At 42.5% G+C, this 19479-nt stretch overlaps 1 protein-coding gene across 6 annotated transcripts in view; it reads left to right on the top strand.

The window, feature by feature from the left end:
* Atp7b (ATPase copper transporting beta) overlaps positions 1 to 19479 on the top strand; it is a 90008-nt gene that overhangs the window by 29359 nt on the left and 41170 nt on the right. For all 6 annotated transcript variants that reach the window (XM_004844131.4, XM_021257809.2, XM_021257807.2 and 3 more), the window contains 6 exons: positions 2585 to 3809; positions 8954 to 9202; positions 11136 to 11299; positions 14938 to 15099; positions 16272 to 16348; positions 18480 to 18654. In XM_004844131.4, coding sequence (XP_004844188.2) covers positions 2585 to 3809; positions 8954 to 9202; positions 11136 to 11299; positions 14938 to 15099; positions 16272 to 16348; positions 18480 to 18654 — 2052 coding nt within the window. The remainder of the gene's footprint in view (positions 1 to 2584; positions 3810 to 8953; positions 9203 to 11135; positions 11300 to 14937; positions 15100 to 16271; positions 16349 to 18479; positions 18655 to 19479) is intronic.

Here is a 19479-nt window from a genome sequence, read left to right as displayed (position 1 = left end):
ATGATCCATGTATATTATAGTCTCTCATTTCACACAGGAACATACTGTGATAGACTCCTTTTGGTGGCCCTCTCAACAAACTATATACCTCATTGTGTTCATGCCCTGTGTTATTAATTGTCTTCCAAACTAACTGCTTGACCATGGGATTGGATTTGGCCAGTGGGACTTTGGAGAACTGCTGGCGTGTTGAGCCTTGTTCTCTGGAAATGTTGGTTATTGTGGCACTCCCTTGCAGAGCCTGAGGGCTGCCAGCTGTGAGATCTCCACTTAGTCATATGGAAAAGAAAAAAAGGAAGAAATGTTCTTCTACATGGAAGAAAAAAAGAGGTGCTACGTAAGCCTCCCACTGGCAGCCAGCTTCAGTTTGACAGCCATGTGATAAAGGATCTATCTTCTGGGAAGTGGATCCTCCTGTCCCTTTCAGGCTGCCCCAGATGATACCATGTGGATCAGAGATGAGCTTTCCCTGCTAAGCCTTGTCTAAATTGAAAAACTGAGCAGTCCTTATAAGCCACTAAATTCAATTTGTCATATAGCAACAGATAACTGAAATACATACTATATATATACACTGAATATTATGTCCCTTGCTTTTTTCACTGAACAGTGTATTAGATAGCAATCTGTTTCAGAATGTACAGAGCTGCCTTATTCATTTTAAGAGCTGGGTAGTATTCCATTGTACAATAAGTTAATTAACCAGACTTGCTGATAGAAATTTGCTGTTTCCAGTCTTTTGTGGCATTTAATGTCTTTGTTGTATACTTCCTTTTACACAAATATATACATTTATTGCCAAAATTCTTAGAAGTAGAAGCTGGGTTAAACTATGTGAATTGTTATTTTCAAAGGTATAACATTGCCCTCTAGAAGGGCCCCACTCCCACCAGGCACTTTTTTTTTTTGGTGTTGGGGATCCAACTTGGGACCTTGCTTGTGCGAGGCAGGTGCTGGAACCACTGAGCTAAATCCCTAGCCCAAGGCACTTCTTTTTTGATGGACCTTCTTCCTTTTTCTGTTAGCCTTCTTCTTTGTTTAACTTCTTCATATGACTAGGTGGAGATCTCACAGCTGGTGGCTCCTGGGATCTGCAAGAAAGTGCCATAATAACAGTATGTATTAGCACTTAATATACGCTATCAGAAGCAAGTCTTTTTCCCTTCTGCTTCCTTACTTATCTTGATCAATTATATCAACCTTCTATTTTATAACTTTTGGATTTCTTATTTTTGTTTTGTTTGTCATATTTAGGCCTTTCCCACTCTGAGATTATTGTAGATAGTCTCCTATGTTTTCTTCTAGTATTTTTTCATTTTGACTTTCGTTCTGTTCAAAATGTCTTGGGGATCAAACTCAGGACCTTGCACTTGCAAGGCAGGCAGCGGCACCACTGAGCTAAATCCCCAGCCCTTCAAAATGTGTTTTGATGTATAGGTTCCAAATTGTTATTTTTCCAAATATGTTTCTGAGGTGGCCAGTCAGTTGTTAGTATTAATCATTCCACATTAATTTTCTTTTTTGGTACCAGGGATTGAACTCAGGTCCTTCTGCTTGCGAGGCGGGGGCGGAACCACTGAGCTAAATCCCCGGCCGTTTCCACATTTATATTATGTCCATGTTATCTTTACCATAAACTATATTCCATACTTATATGTTAGAAATCTCAGTATATTCACTGAATTCAAGACACTCATTTGAATTGCTGACCCATACATTATTGAATTGTTCCCTTTTTTCTTTGCTGTAATAAGAAATGTTATACTGAATATTTTAAAAGATAACTCTTCATAATTATCAATCCCAACCTAGCTTATGGTTTTCTTTGTGGATCTATAAATGAATATTTATAGTTTCCATTTTAAAAGTTATTTAAACTTTTATCTTTTTTTTTTTGGTACCGGGGATCGAACTCTGGTCCTTGCGCTTGAGCAGCAGGTGGCGAAACCACTGAGCTAAACCCCCGGCCCTAAACTATTATCTTGTCAAGCTGCTCAAAAGCCAGAGTTGGAAAGATCATTTTATGTACAGGAATATGGACAAGATCAATCCACTTAACTGAGATTTATCTGATGATAAAAGAGTAGCAAGAAACATGCTGTTTTATCATGTGTTATATATAAAGGCCTGTTCCTATGTTTCTGAAGCCTGTGATATAAGTGGCGTTGGGTTTCAGGTACCAGCTGGAAGCAGGAGTCTGTCTGGTGCATTGTGCTTTCCCATCGTCTGCCTGTGTCGTGGGCTGGTCATGCTGTGTTCTGTGCATAAAGCCACATTGTGTTCTCCTTTTCTCCTTCAAAAATCTCTTGTATCTACTAAGAGAGAAACATTTCACTAAGGTAGGCAAACTTCTAGGTTCAGAATCACAGAATGTCAGAGCCAAAGGGAACCCCCCCATGGCCTGTGCATTTTGTAAATGAGGTCTTTAATTTTCTTGTTCTGTACAATATTTTAATATTCTTGCACCCTCAGGTTATTTTGATAACAGTGGCATTGTTTTCCATGTCCTTAGTGGCAGGCAAGTGAGGATATTGTCAAAAATACTTAGTTTAAGGATAAAAGATGTTATTTCTTTTTCTTTTAGATCTTACCTAAACTTTCTTTGCCTGCTCACTCTTGGAAACAAGCAATGAAGCAGAGTTTTGCCTTTGACAATGTTGGGTATGAAGGGGGTGTGGACAACATGTGCCCTTCTCCGACGATAACCAGCACCATCAGCATTTTGGGCATGACTTGCCAATCCTGTGTCAAGTCCATCGAGGGCACGATTTCTAGTTTGAAGGGCATTGTGAACATTAAAGTTTCCTTGGAACAAGGCAACACAACTGTGAAATATGTACCATCAGTCATTAGCCTGCAACAGATTTGCCACCAAATTGGGGACATGGGCTTTGAGGCCAGCATGGCAGAGGGAAAGGCTTCCTCCTGGCCTTACAGGTCTTTATCGGCCCAAGAGGCAGTAGTCAAGCTTCGGGTGGAAGGCATGACCTGCCAGTCTTGTGTCAACTCCATTGAAGGCAAGATGCGGAAACTGCATGGAGTAGTGAGAGTCAAAGTTTCACTGAGCAATCAAGAGGCAGTCATCACTTACCAGCCTTATCTTATTCAACCAGAAGACCTCAGGGACCATGTCAATGACATGGGATTTGAAGCTGCCATCAAGAACAGAGTGGCTCCCTTAAGCCTGGGACCAATTGACATTGGCCGGTTACAAAGTGCTAACCCAAAGAGACCATCAGCTTTTGCTAACCAGAATCTCAACAACTCTGAGACCCTGGGGCACCAAGGAAGCCACATGGCTACCCTGCAACTAGGAATAGATGGAATGCACTGTCAGTCTTGTGTCTTGAATATTGAAGGAAATATAGGCCAACTCCCAGGGGTTCAACATATTCAAATATCCTTGGAGAACAAAACTGCCGAAGTACAATATGACCCTTCTTGTGTCACACCTGTGTCCCTACAGAGAGCCATTGAGGCACTTCCACCTGGGAACTTTAAAGTTTCTCTTCCGGACGGAGCAGGAGGGAGTGGAGCAGGTGACGAGTCTTCCAGTTGTCATTCCCCTGGCTCTCCTAACCAGGTGCAGGGCCAGTGCAGCTCTGTAGTGCTCAGTGTCACTGGCATGACCTGTGTGTCCTGTGTGCAGTCCATCGAAGGTGTGCTCTCCCAGCGAGAAGGGGTACAGCAAGTCTCTGTCTCTTTGGCTGAAAGGACTGCGACAGTTCTTTATGATCCCTCTATAATTAGCCCTGAAGATCTCCGAGCTGCTGTAGAAGATATGGGATTTGAGGCTTCATTGATTCCTGGTATGTAGTTGATACATGTTTGAAGTATGTCCCAGGTCATGGTGTTTTTTAACAGTACCTGAGTGACTGGATAGATGAGCTCTGCTCCTTGCCTCACATGTTCACAGTTAACAACATTCTGTAACCTTTCCTCACTTGTAAAAATTATCAGGACTTGGGAGTGGAATTTACAAGTGTTGCCTCTCATGTAGCTGGCACTTAAGTGCTAAACTCTTTGGATTTGGGCCTCTTTTCTGAATAGAATTCTGATTCTCTATGAAAGATCACTGTGACAGCCTTGGGCCCTTCTCTGACCAAAGGAAGTGTTACTATTAAGCTGTAGAGGAACTCAGAGGGACCTGAGCAAGACAGAAGGCTGGTTCTGGGCTCAGGAAGTCAGGAGGGTAGAGGTCAGAGCAAGCAAGTGCAGGGTCAGGGCTGGGGGCTCTGTATGATGGGGGCTGGCCCTGGAAGGGGCCAAGCCTGGTATAACCCCTCCCAGGTGCTGGAGGATCTTGTGGGCTGGAGGTGCAGATATGAGTATAGGAGCCCGGGTAAGGCAGAGATCCCAGGGAACAGTGGCAGGAGAAGGGAAGGAAGCTGGGGGAAGGTGGTGCATACAGGAGCAGAACCTCCCAGACAGCGGTGGGAAGAGAGGGTGTCCTCCTGAAGGTACCTTGAGATGCACAGAGGTGAAGGTTTGAAGGGTCTGTCAGGGTTAGCCAGGTGAGGCAATTGGAGGCCTTAGCAGCTGCTTCAGCACATGGGAAAGGTGGGAGCTTAGCCTGCACCATGGTGACGGTAAGTAAACCACTAGTGGCTTAGGTAAGGGAAGGGTAGAGAAGGACTACGAAAGGGGAAGGTAGAAATGCTCCAGAGACAGGCTGAAGATAAGGAGGGAAGAGTGTTTTGAGATGAGGTCTTGCTCTAGTACCCAGGCTGGTCTGAAACTCTTAGGCTCACATGACCCTCTTGCCTCAGCCTCCTTAGTGGCTGGGAGTACTGAGATGGGAGTACCTACCGGCACATTTGGTGAAGGGCAGCTCTATGGGTGATAATGTTTTAACCATTTAGTATCCCGATACAGCCTGTGTGTCTTGTGAATCTGCAGAATAAACTAGAAGGTGGTGGCCACAGAGGCCTGAGGCTGGTGTCACCATGGTAGGTTGGAGGCACCCAGCTCAGGAAGAGCTGCGTGTGGTGCCCATAGGCCAAGCCCCCGGCAGCACCCAGGGCTGAGGGAGTTGGTTTCCCACATCCCATTTCCTCAGACCACCAAGAGTTTGTGTCCTTGAAAAGTTTGCTGTATTGTGATACTTTCCTGGGTCCCTCTGTACATACCACACCCACCATTGAAGGGACTGAGTAAGTCACGAGTGGATTGGCCACATTCTTTTGCCTTTGTGCCAAGTTTTAGGAAGGAGGTGTCCTCACTTCAACGTGCCATGAAAGGAATAAAACAAAAGTCAATAAGGAAAACACAATGGAACAGTAAATCCTTTACTCAAAAGGTGAGAGGGCTGGCGTTTTAGCTCAGTGGCACCGTGCCTGCCTCGAAAGCGCAAGGTTCTGAGTTCTATCGCTTGTACCGGAAAAAAAAAAAGGTGAGAAATATAGTATAGGGTTAACATTTGCTGTTTTTATGAGAAGGTTAAAAACTTTCAACAGTACAGTTAGATTATTGGCAATAAGAAGAAATGAAGATTTAACTGCATATTATAAGAATTGGAATTGACTGAATAAACCTAGAAAGAAGTGATTTCTTTGGGGGGTGGGTATTAAACTCGGGTCCTTGTGCTTTTGAGGCAGGCGGCGGAACCACTGAGCTAAATCCCCATCCTGAAAGAAGTGATTTTTATTGGGCAGAATTATATTTAGCCCAAGAGAGCATCAAATTTAGCAAATAAAAAATATTAATATACCCAGTTGAATTTGAATTTCAGATAAACTTATTTTTTTAGTATATGAACATTGAATATATATACTTACACTAAAAGATTAAGTATATTATATACACTAGAAACTTATTTGTGTTCATCTGAAATTAAAATTTAATTGGATATCCTGTATTTTAGCTGGCAAATTTAATCTAGGACAAACCATTAGTGTTCTGGGGAGTAGCATTTATAACCACTTAAATGATAAAACATATTATTATTATTTATTTTATTTTTTTTTTTAGACTAGTACTTTTTTTTTGGTACCAGGGATCAAACTCAGGTCCTTGCGCTGGCGAGGCACGCGGCGGAACTACTGAGCTAAATCCCTGGCCCAAAACATTATTTATATTTGATACATCTCTCTGGATTGATTAGGAGTTCCTGGTAGGTAGTCTTCAAATCTGTGTGACTTGTATCTCCTTGGACTCACGAGAACCCAGCATATTATAGGCATTTGGGAAGGAAAGGAGAGAGGAATTGGCTATGAGAAGCATAGGGTAGCTCTGTGGAGTGATTTACTGTGGGAAACTAATCACAGAGTTACTGAAGAGCTCAGAAGCCAACGGTGCCATGGGAGGTGGGGGAGACCCCAAAGGTGAACCTCAAAGGAGAGGGCTTCATGGAAGGGGCTGTGACTGTCAGTCAGCCACACTCCTCAAGGGAGGGGGCGTAGTATAAGCCCACAGGCAAAGCATCCCAGTGTGTGAGATTCATTCACAAGAAAAACTTAAGTCATGGGCTATTGTATAGGTCACTGCCAGTCTTTCTGTCTTCTGCAGCTTCAGCTTTAGAAAAATGACAGTCCTTCATTAAATGATATAATTAAATTTTTACATGCTTTTAAAGTTATGTATTTTGAGTTATCAAAATACTGTGAGTTTCTGGAGCAGTGAAATTATCCAGTATATTGATCTTAATGTTGGTGTGTATTTATGTGGTAGGCAGAATGGAGGTCTCCAAGTATCTACACCTTAATCCCTGGAACCTATGAATAAGTCACCTTACATAGCAAAAGGGACTTTACACAAGGACTGATCAAAAAATATAGTGTAAATGTTTACATTTTTTAAAAGTATTACCATAAAAGACACATTGCCATTAACCTCCCTCATCTTGACCACACTTGTTCCACTGTTCTTGCCACTTCGTAGAGCAGTTCTAGAAGTTCTCCTTCATGTCTTTATGAGGGATGATAAACACAATGAATGCTGCTGCCAAATGCCTTCCCAAAAATGTTACAGTGTGTCCTCATCCGCTTATTCACTGAATCTGACACAGTGAGACATCCCGATCTTCTCCAAGGTTAAAATCACCATGAAAAGTAAACAGTTTGAATCAGTGCAGGATATTGAGGAGGCCACGACTAAAGACACTCAGGAAGGAGGACTTCCAGAACTGCTTCAGAAATGTCAAGAAACATGGGATAAGTGTGTCCTGAGCAAGGGGGCAGTATTCTGCTGGGGATTAACAGCAGTGTGTCTTTTACTGTAATAAATTTTAAAATTATAACCATTCATCATATTTTTGGATCATACTGTATTAGATAAGATGAAAGGAGTGCGTGAATCTTGAGAGAGGTGCTAAATTAACCAAGTCGAATCCCATCAGTCATTAAAAATAGAGAACCTTTCCTGGCTGAGTTAGAAAAGCAGGATAGCTAAAGAGAGACTGAGGGTTGCTAACTTTGAAGATGGGGGACTGAAACCATGCTCCTGGGAATGCAGGTGGCTTTTAGGTTCTGGAAAAGACAAGAAAACATATTTTTCCCCCATTGCCTCCTAAAGGACACAGCACTACTGACACCTTGATTTCCTGGGAAGTCATGTGACACTTAAAACTATGGGACTATAAGATAATACATTGTGGTCTTTATGTTGCTAACCTTGTAATCTGTTATAGTAGCAGTGGGAAACACATTGAACATGTAATTCAACTAAGTTGAACAAGATTCAGAGGGAGATTCTTGGGGTTTGTGCATCTTACTCCAAGTAAATTATACCTTTAAAAAAGAAAGCATGGTACTGGCACAGAGATAGACAAAAAAAGATCAGTGGACACAATGGAAACCCAGAAACAGGCCCATGCCTGTGTGATCTCCTAATATATGGTAAAGGTGCCTTTGGAATTCTGTAAGGAAAGGATGGTTTTTTCAGTCTGTGGAAATGGATCATAATTAGAAAGAAATTGACCCTGACTCTTAATTTGTTTTTTATTTTGGGTACTGGGGATCGAACTCAGGTCCTTGTGCTTGCAAGGTAGGAGTGGTGGAACCACTGAGCTAAATCCCCGGCCCTCTTAATTTGTACTGTATACAAAAAGTAATTGAAATGGATGAGGAAGTCATTTAAAACAATAGAGCTTCTTGAAGAAAATGCTATGAATATTTTTACGAAGTTGAGGTAGACATCTAGGAAAGCACAAAATAAACATTTTTTTTTTTTTTTTAAAGACTAGGGATGTATGTAGTTCAGTGTGAAAGCCCTAGGTTTAATCCCCAGTACCACCACAAAAAATGCTACTCTTTTTAAAGAATCAAAACATTCTATTTCATTAACATGAAGGACTTTGTTTACTGAAGGAAACCATTAGAAGAGTAAAAACAAATCACAGGCTGGAAAGAGGTATTTGCAGTGCATACAACTGACAAAGGATTTATATCTGGGGTATATAGATAACTTACACAATCAGTAAGAAAAAAGCAAACAACTCAATGAAAGTCTGATTCTCATGGGAAGAGAGCCAGACTTCTGCTACAAAAATGAGGTAGTGGTCAAAGGTACAGACCCTGGAGTTAAACAGACCTATTTAAATCTTGTTCCATTACTTGAGACATGTTAATTTCTTGTAATTCATTTCTTCATCCGTAGTGGGGATAAGAGCTTTTCCCATATATGGCTATTTTAAGGACTAAAGGAGACCATACATGTAAGGTGCTTAGCAGAATGCCTGATGAGTTACTATCATTACTATCATCATCATGTTCTTTGAGCCTTTGCCTACCCAGAATAATCATCCTTAAAGCATTAACCTGTTATGTTGCTCTAATTGTGTGCCTCTCTCTGTCTCTGATTGTGGGAAGGCAGACACAGAGATAGAAATAGCAACCCCCATGTCACCTCTGTAGGAACTTTTAATCTGTGTATTGTCGGGCTTGAACTTGTTGCTCTGTAAAACAAATTACTATTTAGTTTTATAATTGGAATTATTTCTGTTATTTTATTCTAGAAAACTGTTCTGCCAACCACTACAGTGCTGGGAATGCCATGCTGCAAACTGTAGGTGACCCACCTGTGTCCGTGCAGGAAGTGACTCCGCAAGCCAGGGGGCCCCTTAGAAACCACAGCCCTGGCTACTCATCACATACGCCCCAATCCACTGGAACAGTAGCACCACAGAAGTGCTTTTTACAGATCAAAGGCATGACCTGTGCATCCTGTGTGTCTCACATAGAAAGAAATCTCCAGAAAGAAGCTGGTAAGAGATCTATATCCCTGTTGAATTTGGGAATGCTGTGTATAGAGTAGGTGTTCTCCCTTCAGAATCACCCTTGACTGCATTCATTAGTAGCCATGGCAAATCTGGTAGCAAGTTCACGATAGGATAAAATAGATGTTTGTCTAATGTTTTTGTGCAATTGGCATTGTTTTCTAAGAAGTATTTAGTTTGAGAGAAAGTATATCTCTGTGTAAGTTAGCCATGTAAAATCCAATTTAAAGGTCATGTTATAATTTATGGATTGACTTATTAATTAGCTTTTCCCAGTATTATTCGGTCCCATCAGCTGCTTTCTATAAAATGAATAAATAGTATGCATTTTGTGTAGAACTTCCAATTTGAAATATTCTGTCCTGTTGTTCCTATAACCAGAGTTTTATGAAAATAGCAAAATTTTGTTCTTCAAACTACATTTCCAGCTCTTTCTCTATGTCTTTTACTCTCACTGTCACTCTTACTCTTCCTCTTTTTTTTTTTTTTTGTGGTACTGGGGATTAAATCCAGGCCTAGCACATGTTAGCGCTGAGCTACCTCCCAGCCTCCAATACTGTCTCTTAAATCTGAAAGTATAGAAGAAAATCCTGCCTCTCCTTTTTAGTACTGAGGATTGGACCCAGACCTCACACATGCTAGGCAAGTGCTCCCATTGAGCTGTATCTTCAGGCCTTTAAAAATTTTTATTTTGTGACAAGATGATGCTAAACTCCCTGGGGCAGATCTTGAACTTGTGATCCTCCTGCCCAACCCCACCAAGTAACTGGGATTACAAGTGTACCTGGCCTGTCCTCCTTTTTTGTTTGGAAGTAGTTTAACCATGACTTTACCTCACTTAGCAGAGATGATTTCCTTCTTTCAACACCCCAGTGGCTCCATGTGTTTTTGTGCTCTGACTCCCTGTCCCTTAGCATCAACTCTAAATGAGGAAGACCTGTTTTTCTAGCCTCTCACTGTGCCTTAAACTACCTGGATTCTAGAATGTCTTCTTAAATTGAGGTGTTACAGGAGTTCCTTTGTTATCCATGGGCTGACTGTTCATAGGATTAACTTATAATTTTATAATGCTTGTCTTTACCTGTCTGAATCCTTCATTTTCATCCCTTACACTTTGTAAAGCACATCATTGCTTTCATTTACTTGAATGTAGTCCTTTCCCCATCCTCCCATAAACATAATAGTGTTAGCAAGATAGTCTTGGGGATTTCTTTTTCATTGCTGAAAGTCACTAGAAACTGAAAAATAGCAAGAGCATTTTTGAAAGTTATTTTTTCCTTGTATGACAGTGTCTGGAGAAAGAAAGCATATCTTTTCTTTAATGGTAATTGCAGACCACCTCCCTTACTTTTTGATGTGCATGCAACCATGGAGTCTTTGAAAGCCTGTCAGTGTGGTCCACAGGCGTTCTGTATCTGCATCACTGGGAGCTGAGTGGACATGTGGAATTTCAGACTCAATGAGTTAGAATCTTTGTTTTAACAAGGTCCTCAGATGACTCATATACCCATTATTGTTTGAGAAGGATTTTTTTTTTTTAAAGAATAGGGGTATTCAAACTTGCCTATACATTAGAATCACATAGAGAGCTTTTGTAAAAAAGTGGCACCTGGGCCAGGGATTTAGCTCAGTGGTTTCGCCACCTGCTGCGCAGGTGCAAGGACCCGAATTCGATCCCCAGTATGGAAAAAAAAAAAAGCGACACCTACCCACCCTGAGAGATTCTGACTGCTTGGTCTGGGTTAGGGGCCAGGCACTGAGGTTGCCAGAGCTCTCCATATGATCATCCTGTGCTGCTAAGTTGGAGAAACACTACTCTTAAGAGGCTTTTGGGGATACATTTTTCTTTGTTAGATTGTGTTGACTGTGTCATCACAGACACCTTGCTCAAAGTGTCTCGACTGTGACCTGATGTTTCCAGGTGTTCTCTCCATCCTGGTCGCCTTGATGTCAGGAAAGGCAGAAGTCAAGTATAATCCAGAGCTCATCCAGCCACCTAAGATCGCTCAGCTCATCCAGGACCTGGGCTTTGAGGCAGCAGTCATGGAGAACAATGAGGACTCAGATGGCGACATTGAGCTGGTTGTAAGTACAGTGGCTGCCTTACAAGGTGGTGCAGGCTTCATATGGCTTGTAGATGAGTTTCTGACAGCAGTCACTCTTGTGACCAATGTCTTCCATCTTGAATATACCCAGTTTGTCAATGGGTTTTTGTGTCGTCACCCCCACCCCACCCCAGCCAATAATAGTGACCTGTTCATTTTGTAAAGGAAGGTCAGTTATGTAAAAAAGTCAGAGGAGGTGATCTCAGCAAGGACACTAGGGTATAGGGAAGAAGAGGTGGTGAAGTGCAGGAGTCTGGGAAGGAGAAGTGGCACAGATAATGGGCTGCCTGGGGTGGTGGGTTGGGGGAGATTGAACACAGCCTTTCAAGTCTAAAGGGAAGCTCAACTGTGTGCATTTATCTCTAGGCAGTGGAAATAAGTCTCTGGGGTAGTGGGTGCCATTCAAAGATAGAGGGCTGCCATGAACTGGCACAAACAGTCAACAAGTGGGATCTCTTTTTACTAAAAACCTTCTGCACAGCAAGAGAAACCACCAGCAGTGTGAAGAGACAACCCACAATGTGGGAAAAAATTTTCACCAGCAGTCCCTCAGACAAAGGTCTACTATCTCGAATCTATAAAGAACTTAAAAAAATCAGACCTCCCAAATTTAAAGACTCAATCCAAAAATGGGCATCTGAAATGAACAGACATTTCTCACACAAAGAAGTAGACATGGCAAATAAACATATGAAAAAATGTTCAACATCACTGGTCATTTGAGAAATGCAAATGAAAACAATGCTGAGATTCCACCTCACTCCAGAAAGAACGGCTGCCATCATGAAATCAACCAATAACAAATACTGGCATGGCTGTGGGGAAAGAGGAACCCTGCTCCACTGCTAGTGGGAGTGTAGACTGGTGCAAGCACTGTGGAAATCAGTATGGAGATACCTCAAAGAACTAGGGCTGGAAGTCCCATTTGACCCAGCTATTTCCCTGCTGGGGATCTTCCCCAGAGAATTAAAAGAATCATACCACAGTGATATATGCACACCCATGTTCATAGCAGCACAGTTTGTAATAGCTAAAACTTGGAAACAGCCCAAATGCCCATCAACTGGAGACTGGATCAAGAAAATGTGGTTTTTTTATAAGATGGAGTGCTACTCAGCCATCAAACACAAGAAATTAAAGACATTTATTACTAAATGGATGCACATTGAGGCGATACTCTTAAGTGAAATACTTTTTTTTTTTTTTTTTTTTGCTACTAGGGATTGAACTTGGGTCCTTGCGCTTGTGAGGCAGTCGGCAGAACCACTGAGCTAAATCCCTGGCCCTCTTAAGTTAAATAAACAGGACACACGTGTAAATACCGAATAGTTTCTCTAGTGTGAGAAACTGAAAGTGTAAATAAGAACTAAAAGGTATAATAATGTGAAATAGAAAGAAAAGGGGCAAAGGGGAGGAGGAAGTGGGAGGGGTGGGGGAAAGGAAAGAAGGGAATGGAATTAATATGAGAAAATGAAAAAATGGAAACAAAGTCTTTGTAAATAGGGAGGGATGGAGGGGTTGAAGCGAGGGCAGGGGAAGGGGAAAAAAATAAGAACCAAGAGATTATGTAAAGGTGCATCTCTCCAATGATGAATGTCATTATATTGTATACCTAAAATGTGCCAATAAAAGGATATACAAAAAAAAAAAGAAGATAGAGGGTTGGGATGTAGCTCAATGGTAGAGCACTTGCCTAGTGGGTGCAAGGCTCTGGGCTCAGTGTTCGGCCCTGCAAAAACAACACACAAAGATGCAAAGGGTTTCTTGTAGGTATGTGGAGGTCTCGAAGATAATTAGGGACCAAGGTATCCCAAAACACTAGGTCTGAGGGGAATGCCTTGGGTGGTGATTGCTCTTACTGTGTTTGAGTTGGGAGGCCTTGTGTCTGTCCTCTGGCACAGCTGCATGTTGGCAAATCATTGGAAACAACAGGTAATTCTGGCATTGACAAAATGTTCACTTCAGAAGTACTTCTGTATAAAGTTCTTTTTATGAAAATGGAGACTTAGGAGAAACCACAAAAGAGCTGAGTAACACTATTTTACTTATTTAAATGTTTATTCACTGCCATTGGAGCTAAGTAAATGTTTGAAGAAAGTTTCGAGAACACAAGTTGCACGTTGAGCTCCTGATAAGAGCAGTCTCTATGGAGCACCCCTTGGCTCTGTGAGGCCCTGCCTGTCGAGAGCCAGAGTTAATCCTACACTGTTTTTGAGACTTGCCTCATAGAGTAGGGAGAGCTGTACAGCACTAGGACAGGACCTGACATGTTGGAAGTGTTTCATAAGTGCTAATTTTTATCATTACTGCAAAAATAGGAGAGTTTAGGAGCACCACTGAAATATTTGTAAATGATAAGATTCTGTTATTGCAGCCACCAGCCAGTAGGTTAGCTCCTACTTGCCTGATAGTCCTCTCTTTTCGGTATTGTTCTTAGGTCTCCTGCCAAGGTTAATGTGTTCCAATTACAGATGAGCTCCCCTCCTTCCCTAATTCCAGATGGTCTATCCTATCTCTTACTATTCTTTCTGAAATCACTAATGCAAATTTCCTAGTGCAGTTCCAGTCACATCATCCCAATGCACATTACCCCTTTTGGTTTGCATCAGGTGTTGGCTTAACTTTCGGCTCTGCTCCAGAGTCTTCATGCTGTGGACCCAGCCAGCAGTTCAAATTCCTTCCTCTTCCTCTCAGGCCCTGTGCCAGCCAAGCTGACTCCAGATCGCCTGAACACCTACCCCATGCCATCCTGCCTTGTGTCTTTCCCTTTAGTGTTACTGTGCCTCTCACCTGTCAGCACCCTCTCTATACTTTGAAATCCCCTCAGATTCCATTTCATCCATGGGTCACTCCCTGAGTCCTGCCCTCCAGTTGTTAATGAAGCATTGTTGTCATCCTCTTTCAAGCCATCAGAGCACTGGAACAGGAGGGTTTTAGCAGAGGCTACAAACCAGGCACTGGCAAGACTCTAAATTATAGAGCCTTTCGGAGTTCAGAGGTTTTGCATAGGCTTACACCTTTATTCTTTTTTAAAATTTTTTATTTTTGGTACTGGCGATCGAACTCGGGTCCTTGCGCTTGTGCAGCAGGCGGCAAAACCACTGCGCTAAATCCCTGGCTCACACCTTTATTCTTAAGAGGCAGTTGTTATCTAGTGTTGCTGGCAAGATAACTGAAACATAGCTTCCAAAAGTCCATTCTTATTAGAGCCCAAAGTTAAGCCTTAGTTTGTTGCCATCTGCTAAATGGCTACTGGTTCCTGTACCTGAGCAGGGGGAGAAGAACACTGTCTACATCCCTAAAGGGAATGTGAGGGGTGAGCATCTTTGAGCATCTGGCTTATGGGCTTGTGGGTGAGAGTTCAGAGTCTTAGGAGGGTGCTGTAGAGGGAGAAGGCCAGTGGCTTCCTGTCATCTAACCTCTCCCCCCAGGTGCTTCTTTTTTGAGACAGGGTCTCACATGTAGTTCAGACTCCTCAAACTCACAGCAGTCCTCCTGCCTCAGCCTCCTGAGTGGTGGGATTACAGACATGCACCACCATGCCTAGCTCCCCCTAGGTGCTCGTGAGAGGTGCCTCTCAGTCCTGGTCCTGTGACGTTTTGTTCCCCTGTCTTGCAGATCACAGGGATGACCTGTGCTTCCTGTATTCACAACATAGAGTCCAGGCTCTCCAGAACCACTGGCATCACCTATGCCTCTGTGGCCCTTGCCACCAGCAAAGCCCATGTGAAATTTGATCCAGAAATTATTGGTCCACGGGATATTGTCAGAATTATTAAGGTAATTCATTCATGAAAAATTATATCTGGTTCCTATAAAACAGTAACAAATCATCATTGAAGAAAATGAGAACATATAATTAAACAGAAGGAAAATCCACCAACTTTTACTGTGGAATAAGTTCAATTTCAAATAATCCATGAGGGTAAGTAAATATCAAATCATCTGAGGCAGCATATTAATGAATAGGTAAGAAAGAGATGAGAAAAAGACATTATTGTTATTTTTAGTTTCAGATCCTCCCTGAGAAACATCAGTATTGACAGGATATGTGGTACATCATGTTAAATTGCCTGATTATAATTCTAAACTATTTGCCCATACCAAGTATCTACAGACTAAGGGAATGTTGGCATTGGACAGAACGATGCTACATTTTGACCTCTGCTAGGTGTGTCCTGTAGGAAAGTTTGATCTTTTTTGCTCTGGAAAATAAGCTAGAATGTCCATGCCTGCACTACCTCCTGCCCCCTCACCCAGAATCCCAGCCCCAGAGTTTTGGGGCCCCCCTGTTTATCATGGTGACTGACATTTCCTGACATGTTCATAATGGTCATAATGTCAGAGACTAGTGATCAGATCAAGGTGGTTGCAGAAGTTCATGGGGTCATTCATGAGAAAAGCCCGAGGTTGAGGCCCAGGCTCTGTGGGCCACGGGAGAAATCTGGTGTCAGATACTGAAGGGGCTGAGAGCAGCTCTGGTGGGAGACAGACCTGAGTTCTGGCTCTAGCTCTTCTGAATAGTACTGTGGCTTTAGGCAAAGTATTTAACCTCTCTGGCTTTCTCTTTCCTTATGAATGGAAGGAAACTACCAGACCATGAAAGATGTGGGATTCCTAAACTCAAAAATTCTGAATTTATAAGTCAGTACTGATTGGCTTTGGGGCCTGGTGAAGTTAGCTTCAGAATCCACTGCCTTTGCCAACAGAAGGGAAGGGTCAGGAATCAGCATTTGACACTGTCTCTTCACAGATGGTGTAATCTCTCCACATAGACAGTACTGAACCTCTGAACAGGGTTTGTCGGCTAGTGTGAGAGAACTCAGTAGAGTCTCCAGAGGCACTTTGAGATTCACTGTCTAATTTCCAGAGCTGTAAAGTGCTCTCTGCCAATGTGTGTTTTAACAAATACCTTCCCCTTTGTTCTTCACCCCTCTCTTTTTGATAACAAGGAGATTGGCTTCCATGCTTCCCTGGCCCAGAGAAGGCCCAACGCTCATCACTTGGACCACAAGATGGAAATAAAGCAGTAGGTAGAACACCAAAACAAACTGAAGACCTCTGTCTTGTCTTCCTGTCCCCACCGACTCTGTGGCTCATGTTGTGTGAATGCTTTTGTGCTTGTGGGAGTCCCTGGGCTCCCATCTGGATTGGTTGCCTTTATCCTTGGAACATTAACTCTCTGAAACAGCACTGTCTGTAGAAGTTTTTTGATGATGGTAGCATTCCAGGTCTGCACTGCACTTTTGTGCATAAGCACTTGAAATGCAGCTAGTGTAACTGTGAAGCTGAATTTTTAAGTTTCACTTAATTTTCAATAGTTTAAACAGCCAGCTGTAGTTGGATAGTGCTCAAATTGGGAGAGAAAAAGGTAGGGTCTTTTTTTTTTCTTAACAGTATTTTCAGACTTTATTTGCATAGGTTCTGGAGCTAGAATCTGAGGGCAGACATCATGGCTAAGTGCAAAGCTAATGGCCAGGGAAGCAGGAGACTGGAGTTCATTTATTGATTCAGACAGTCTTTTATGTTTTCAACAAATTTAGAGGCCACTGTTGTGTGCAGAGCATTGTGACACTGCTGGGGATGAACAGACACCATCATCCCTGTCTTAGTGTGGCTCTGGGCTGACAGGCAAAGTGTGAGGAGCCATGACAGCAGTGGTGTAGGTGGGTTCTGGAAGGTTGAGGAAGCCTCCAAGCAGGGGACCCAGGATTTGAACGCTAGGCTCAATGCATTGGTAGTAGGGAGGACATCTTCTGGGATCCCCTTGAGGGATCCCCAGGCCATAGGAGGGACTGGCAGGCCAGGGACCTGGAAAGCCAGGAAGTCTGAGTGTCCAGGGCCTTGGGCAGCAGCTGGGGCACACAATAAAGGCTCCTGCATACTGGTATACCATACCAAGACAAAAGTGAAGGGATGGAAAGCCGGAGCATTCCACCATTAATGGTCAGAGACGAGGAGGAAGTGCAAAGGAGAGGAATGAGGGAGGAGGTTCCACAACCACTTGGTTAGAGATTCACATGTGCTGCAATTGACCCCTGATTGCAGACACTGTAGACAGCCTCACTCTTCTTACTGACTCTGAATTTTAAATAATTGTTTAAAAATTGAATGTGTAATGGCTGGTCACAATGGTACAGGCCTATAATCCAAGCACTCTGGGAAGCTGCAGAAGAAGGTCCACAAATTGAAGCCCAACTTAATGACTTTACAAGACTCTGTCTCAATAAAAAAATAAAAAGGGGCTGGAGTTGTAGCTCAGTGCAAAGAACCTGGGTTCAGTCCCCAGTAAACCCCTTTTCCTGACAAAATTGAATGTGTAAGTAAGCTTATACTAATAAAATACTGCCATAAGCCTTTTTTTTTTTCTTTGAGGGTCTTTGTAAGAATGCATTTTGACTCTGATGCCAGGAGATTCTGCCATTTAGTGACCATGTGATTTGGGCAAATTACTTAATTTGGTGCCCATTTCCTTATGTAAAAATAGAATCAACCTGATAGGACTTATTGTAGGGATTTCATGAGGCATTGTTCTGTAAGTGCTTAAAACAGTGCCTGATACACTGGCAGTATTGACTTTCAGTTGTTAGTGCTTATAAAAATCATATCCTATTCTTTTACAATTTGTTCTTTCAACATAGTTTCGTGAAATTCATCCATGTTGATAGTTATTGCTCTGTATCATTTATTGTTACTGTTGTGTGGTACTCTAATGTGTAAATCTGTGTTTCTCTTCTCTGTCAGTGGATATTTGGGTTCTAGGGTTTGTCATTATTTACCACTACAGACAATAAATAATGTTATACAGAAAAAAAAAAGAATGCATTTTGATGAAATAGCCATCGACAGCTGTAGACTGGGAATGTTAACCTCTTTGGGGTAGATTCTTAGCTACTGGACCTCAGTTTCGAAACCTATAATAGATCAAAGGTCACATACCAGCCAACTAAAGAAGATGGCTATGTTGCCACAATGTTTACATTTTTAGATTGTCCTTAAGATGGCAGTGTTAGAGAGAGAGTTTTACTTTTGTTTTAGCCCATGGTAGTCTGTTCCAGACATGTGAGAAAGTCAGGTTTTAAACCGAGTCTTTAGGAGGGGACTGTCCCATGATCTAAGTGACAGCTTCTAACATGTCTGTATACTGCATTTGCTTTCAGGTGGAAGAAGTCTTTTCTCTGCAGCCTGGTGTTTGGCATCCCTGTCATGGGCTTAATGATCTATATGTTAATACCCAGCAGTGACCCCCACGAGGCGATGGTCCTGGACCACAGTCTCATCCCAGGACTGTCTGTTCTGAACCTTACCTTCTTCATCCTGTGTACATTCGTCCAGGTATGTATTCGAAAGCTGGAGAAGCCCCTGTTGTCAGTCCCCACGGGTGACCCCCAGATACTCTCAGCTCTTTAGTATGGCTTCAGCGGTATTTCCTGCCCCAGCTCCTCACATCGCTGCTTTTATTTCTGTCTTATGACCAACATTGTAGGGCCAGACCCTCTGCCATGGGGGTTAAGAAGGATCTAGTTTCACTGTCAGTTTCACAGTTGACTACACGTGATCGAAACTCCCTAGAGCAGCAGCTTCCTCCTTGCAAGACTGGTGAACCCATGTGTCCCCAATTTGCTTACTGTTCAGCTTAATTTACCTGTTGTTAGAAGCAGCAACTGGATGCCCCAGAGCTCATGCTTCACTTGAATGGTTTGTCTTGAAAAGCCAAAGATGTGGTCCTTATGAATAAGCACATTGTAATTCAGCAGATAGGCCTTGTGGAATGTCTGCTGTGATGGTGATGATAAGGATCCAGCCATGTTTCCAGTGGGAAATGTACTGTCTGTGTTTATTTTGGAACATAAAACTAAACTCTTGAGTAACTATTAGGGTGTGTATTAGTCAGCTTTCCCATCACTGGGACAAAACACGTAACACAACTTAAAGGATTGAGGTTTACTTTACTTCATCATTTGAGAGGGTTCAGTCCATAGTCTGCTGGATCTAAAGCAAAAACACGGCAGAGGGGTATGAAAGAGGGAAGCTCCTCACCCCACGATAGCCAAGGGAAGAACAGAGAAAGAGATCCAGAGGAAGGAATCAGATATCATCCTCAAGGTCATGACCCCATAATCTACTTCTTCCAACTAGGCCCCACCTCCTAATAGCCCA

This window comes from Heterocephalus glaber, unplaced genomic scaffold (genome assembly GCF_053883595.1).
Source record: "Heterocephalus glaber isolate CG9 unplaced genomic scaffold, H.glaber_assembly_v1.0 deba00001666, whole genome shotgun sequence".
Taxonomy (NCBI): Eukaryota; Metazoa; Chordata; class Mammalia; order Rodentia; family Bathyergidae; genus Heterocephalus; species Heterocephalus glaber.
The sequence above is the reverse complement of the archived record's forward strand: the minus strand, read 5'-3'. Positions and strand labels throughout refer to the sequence as shown.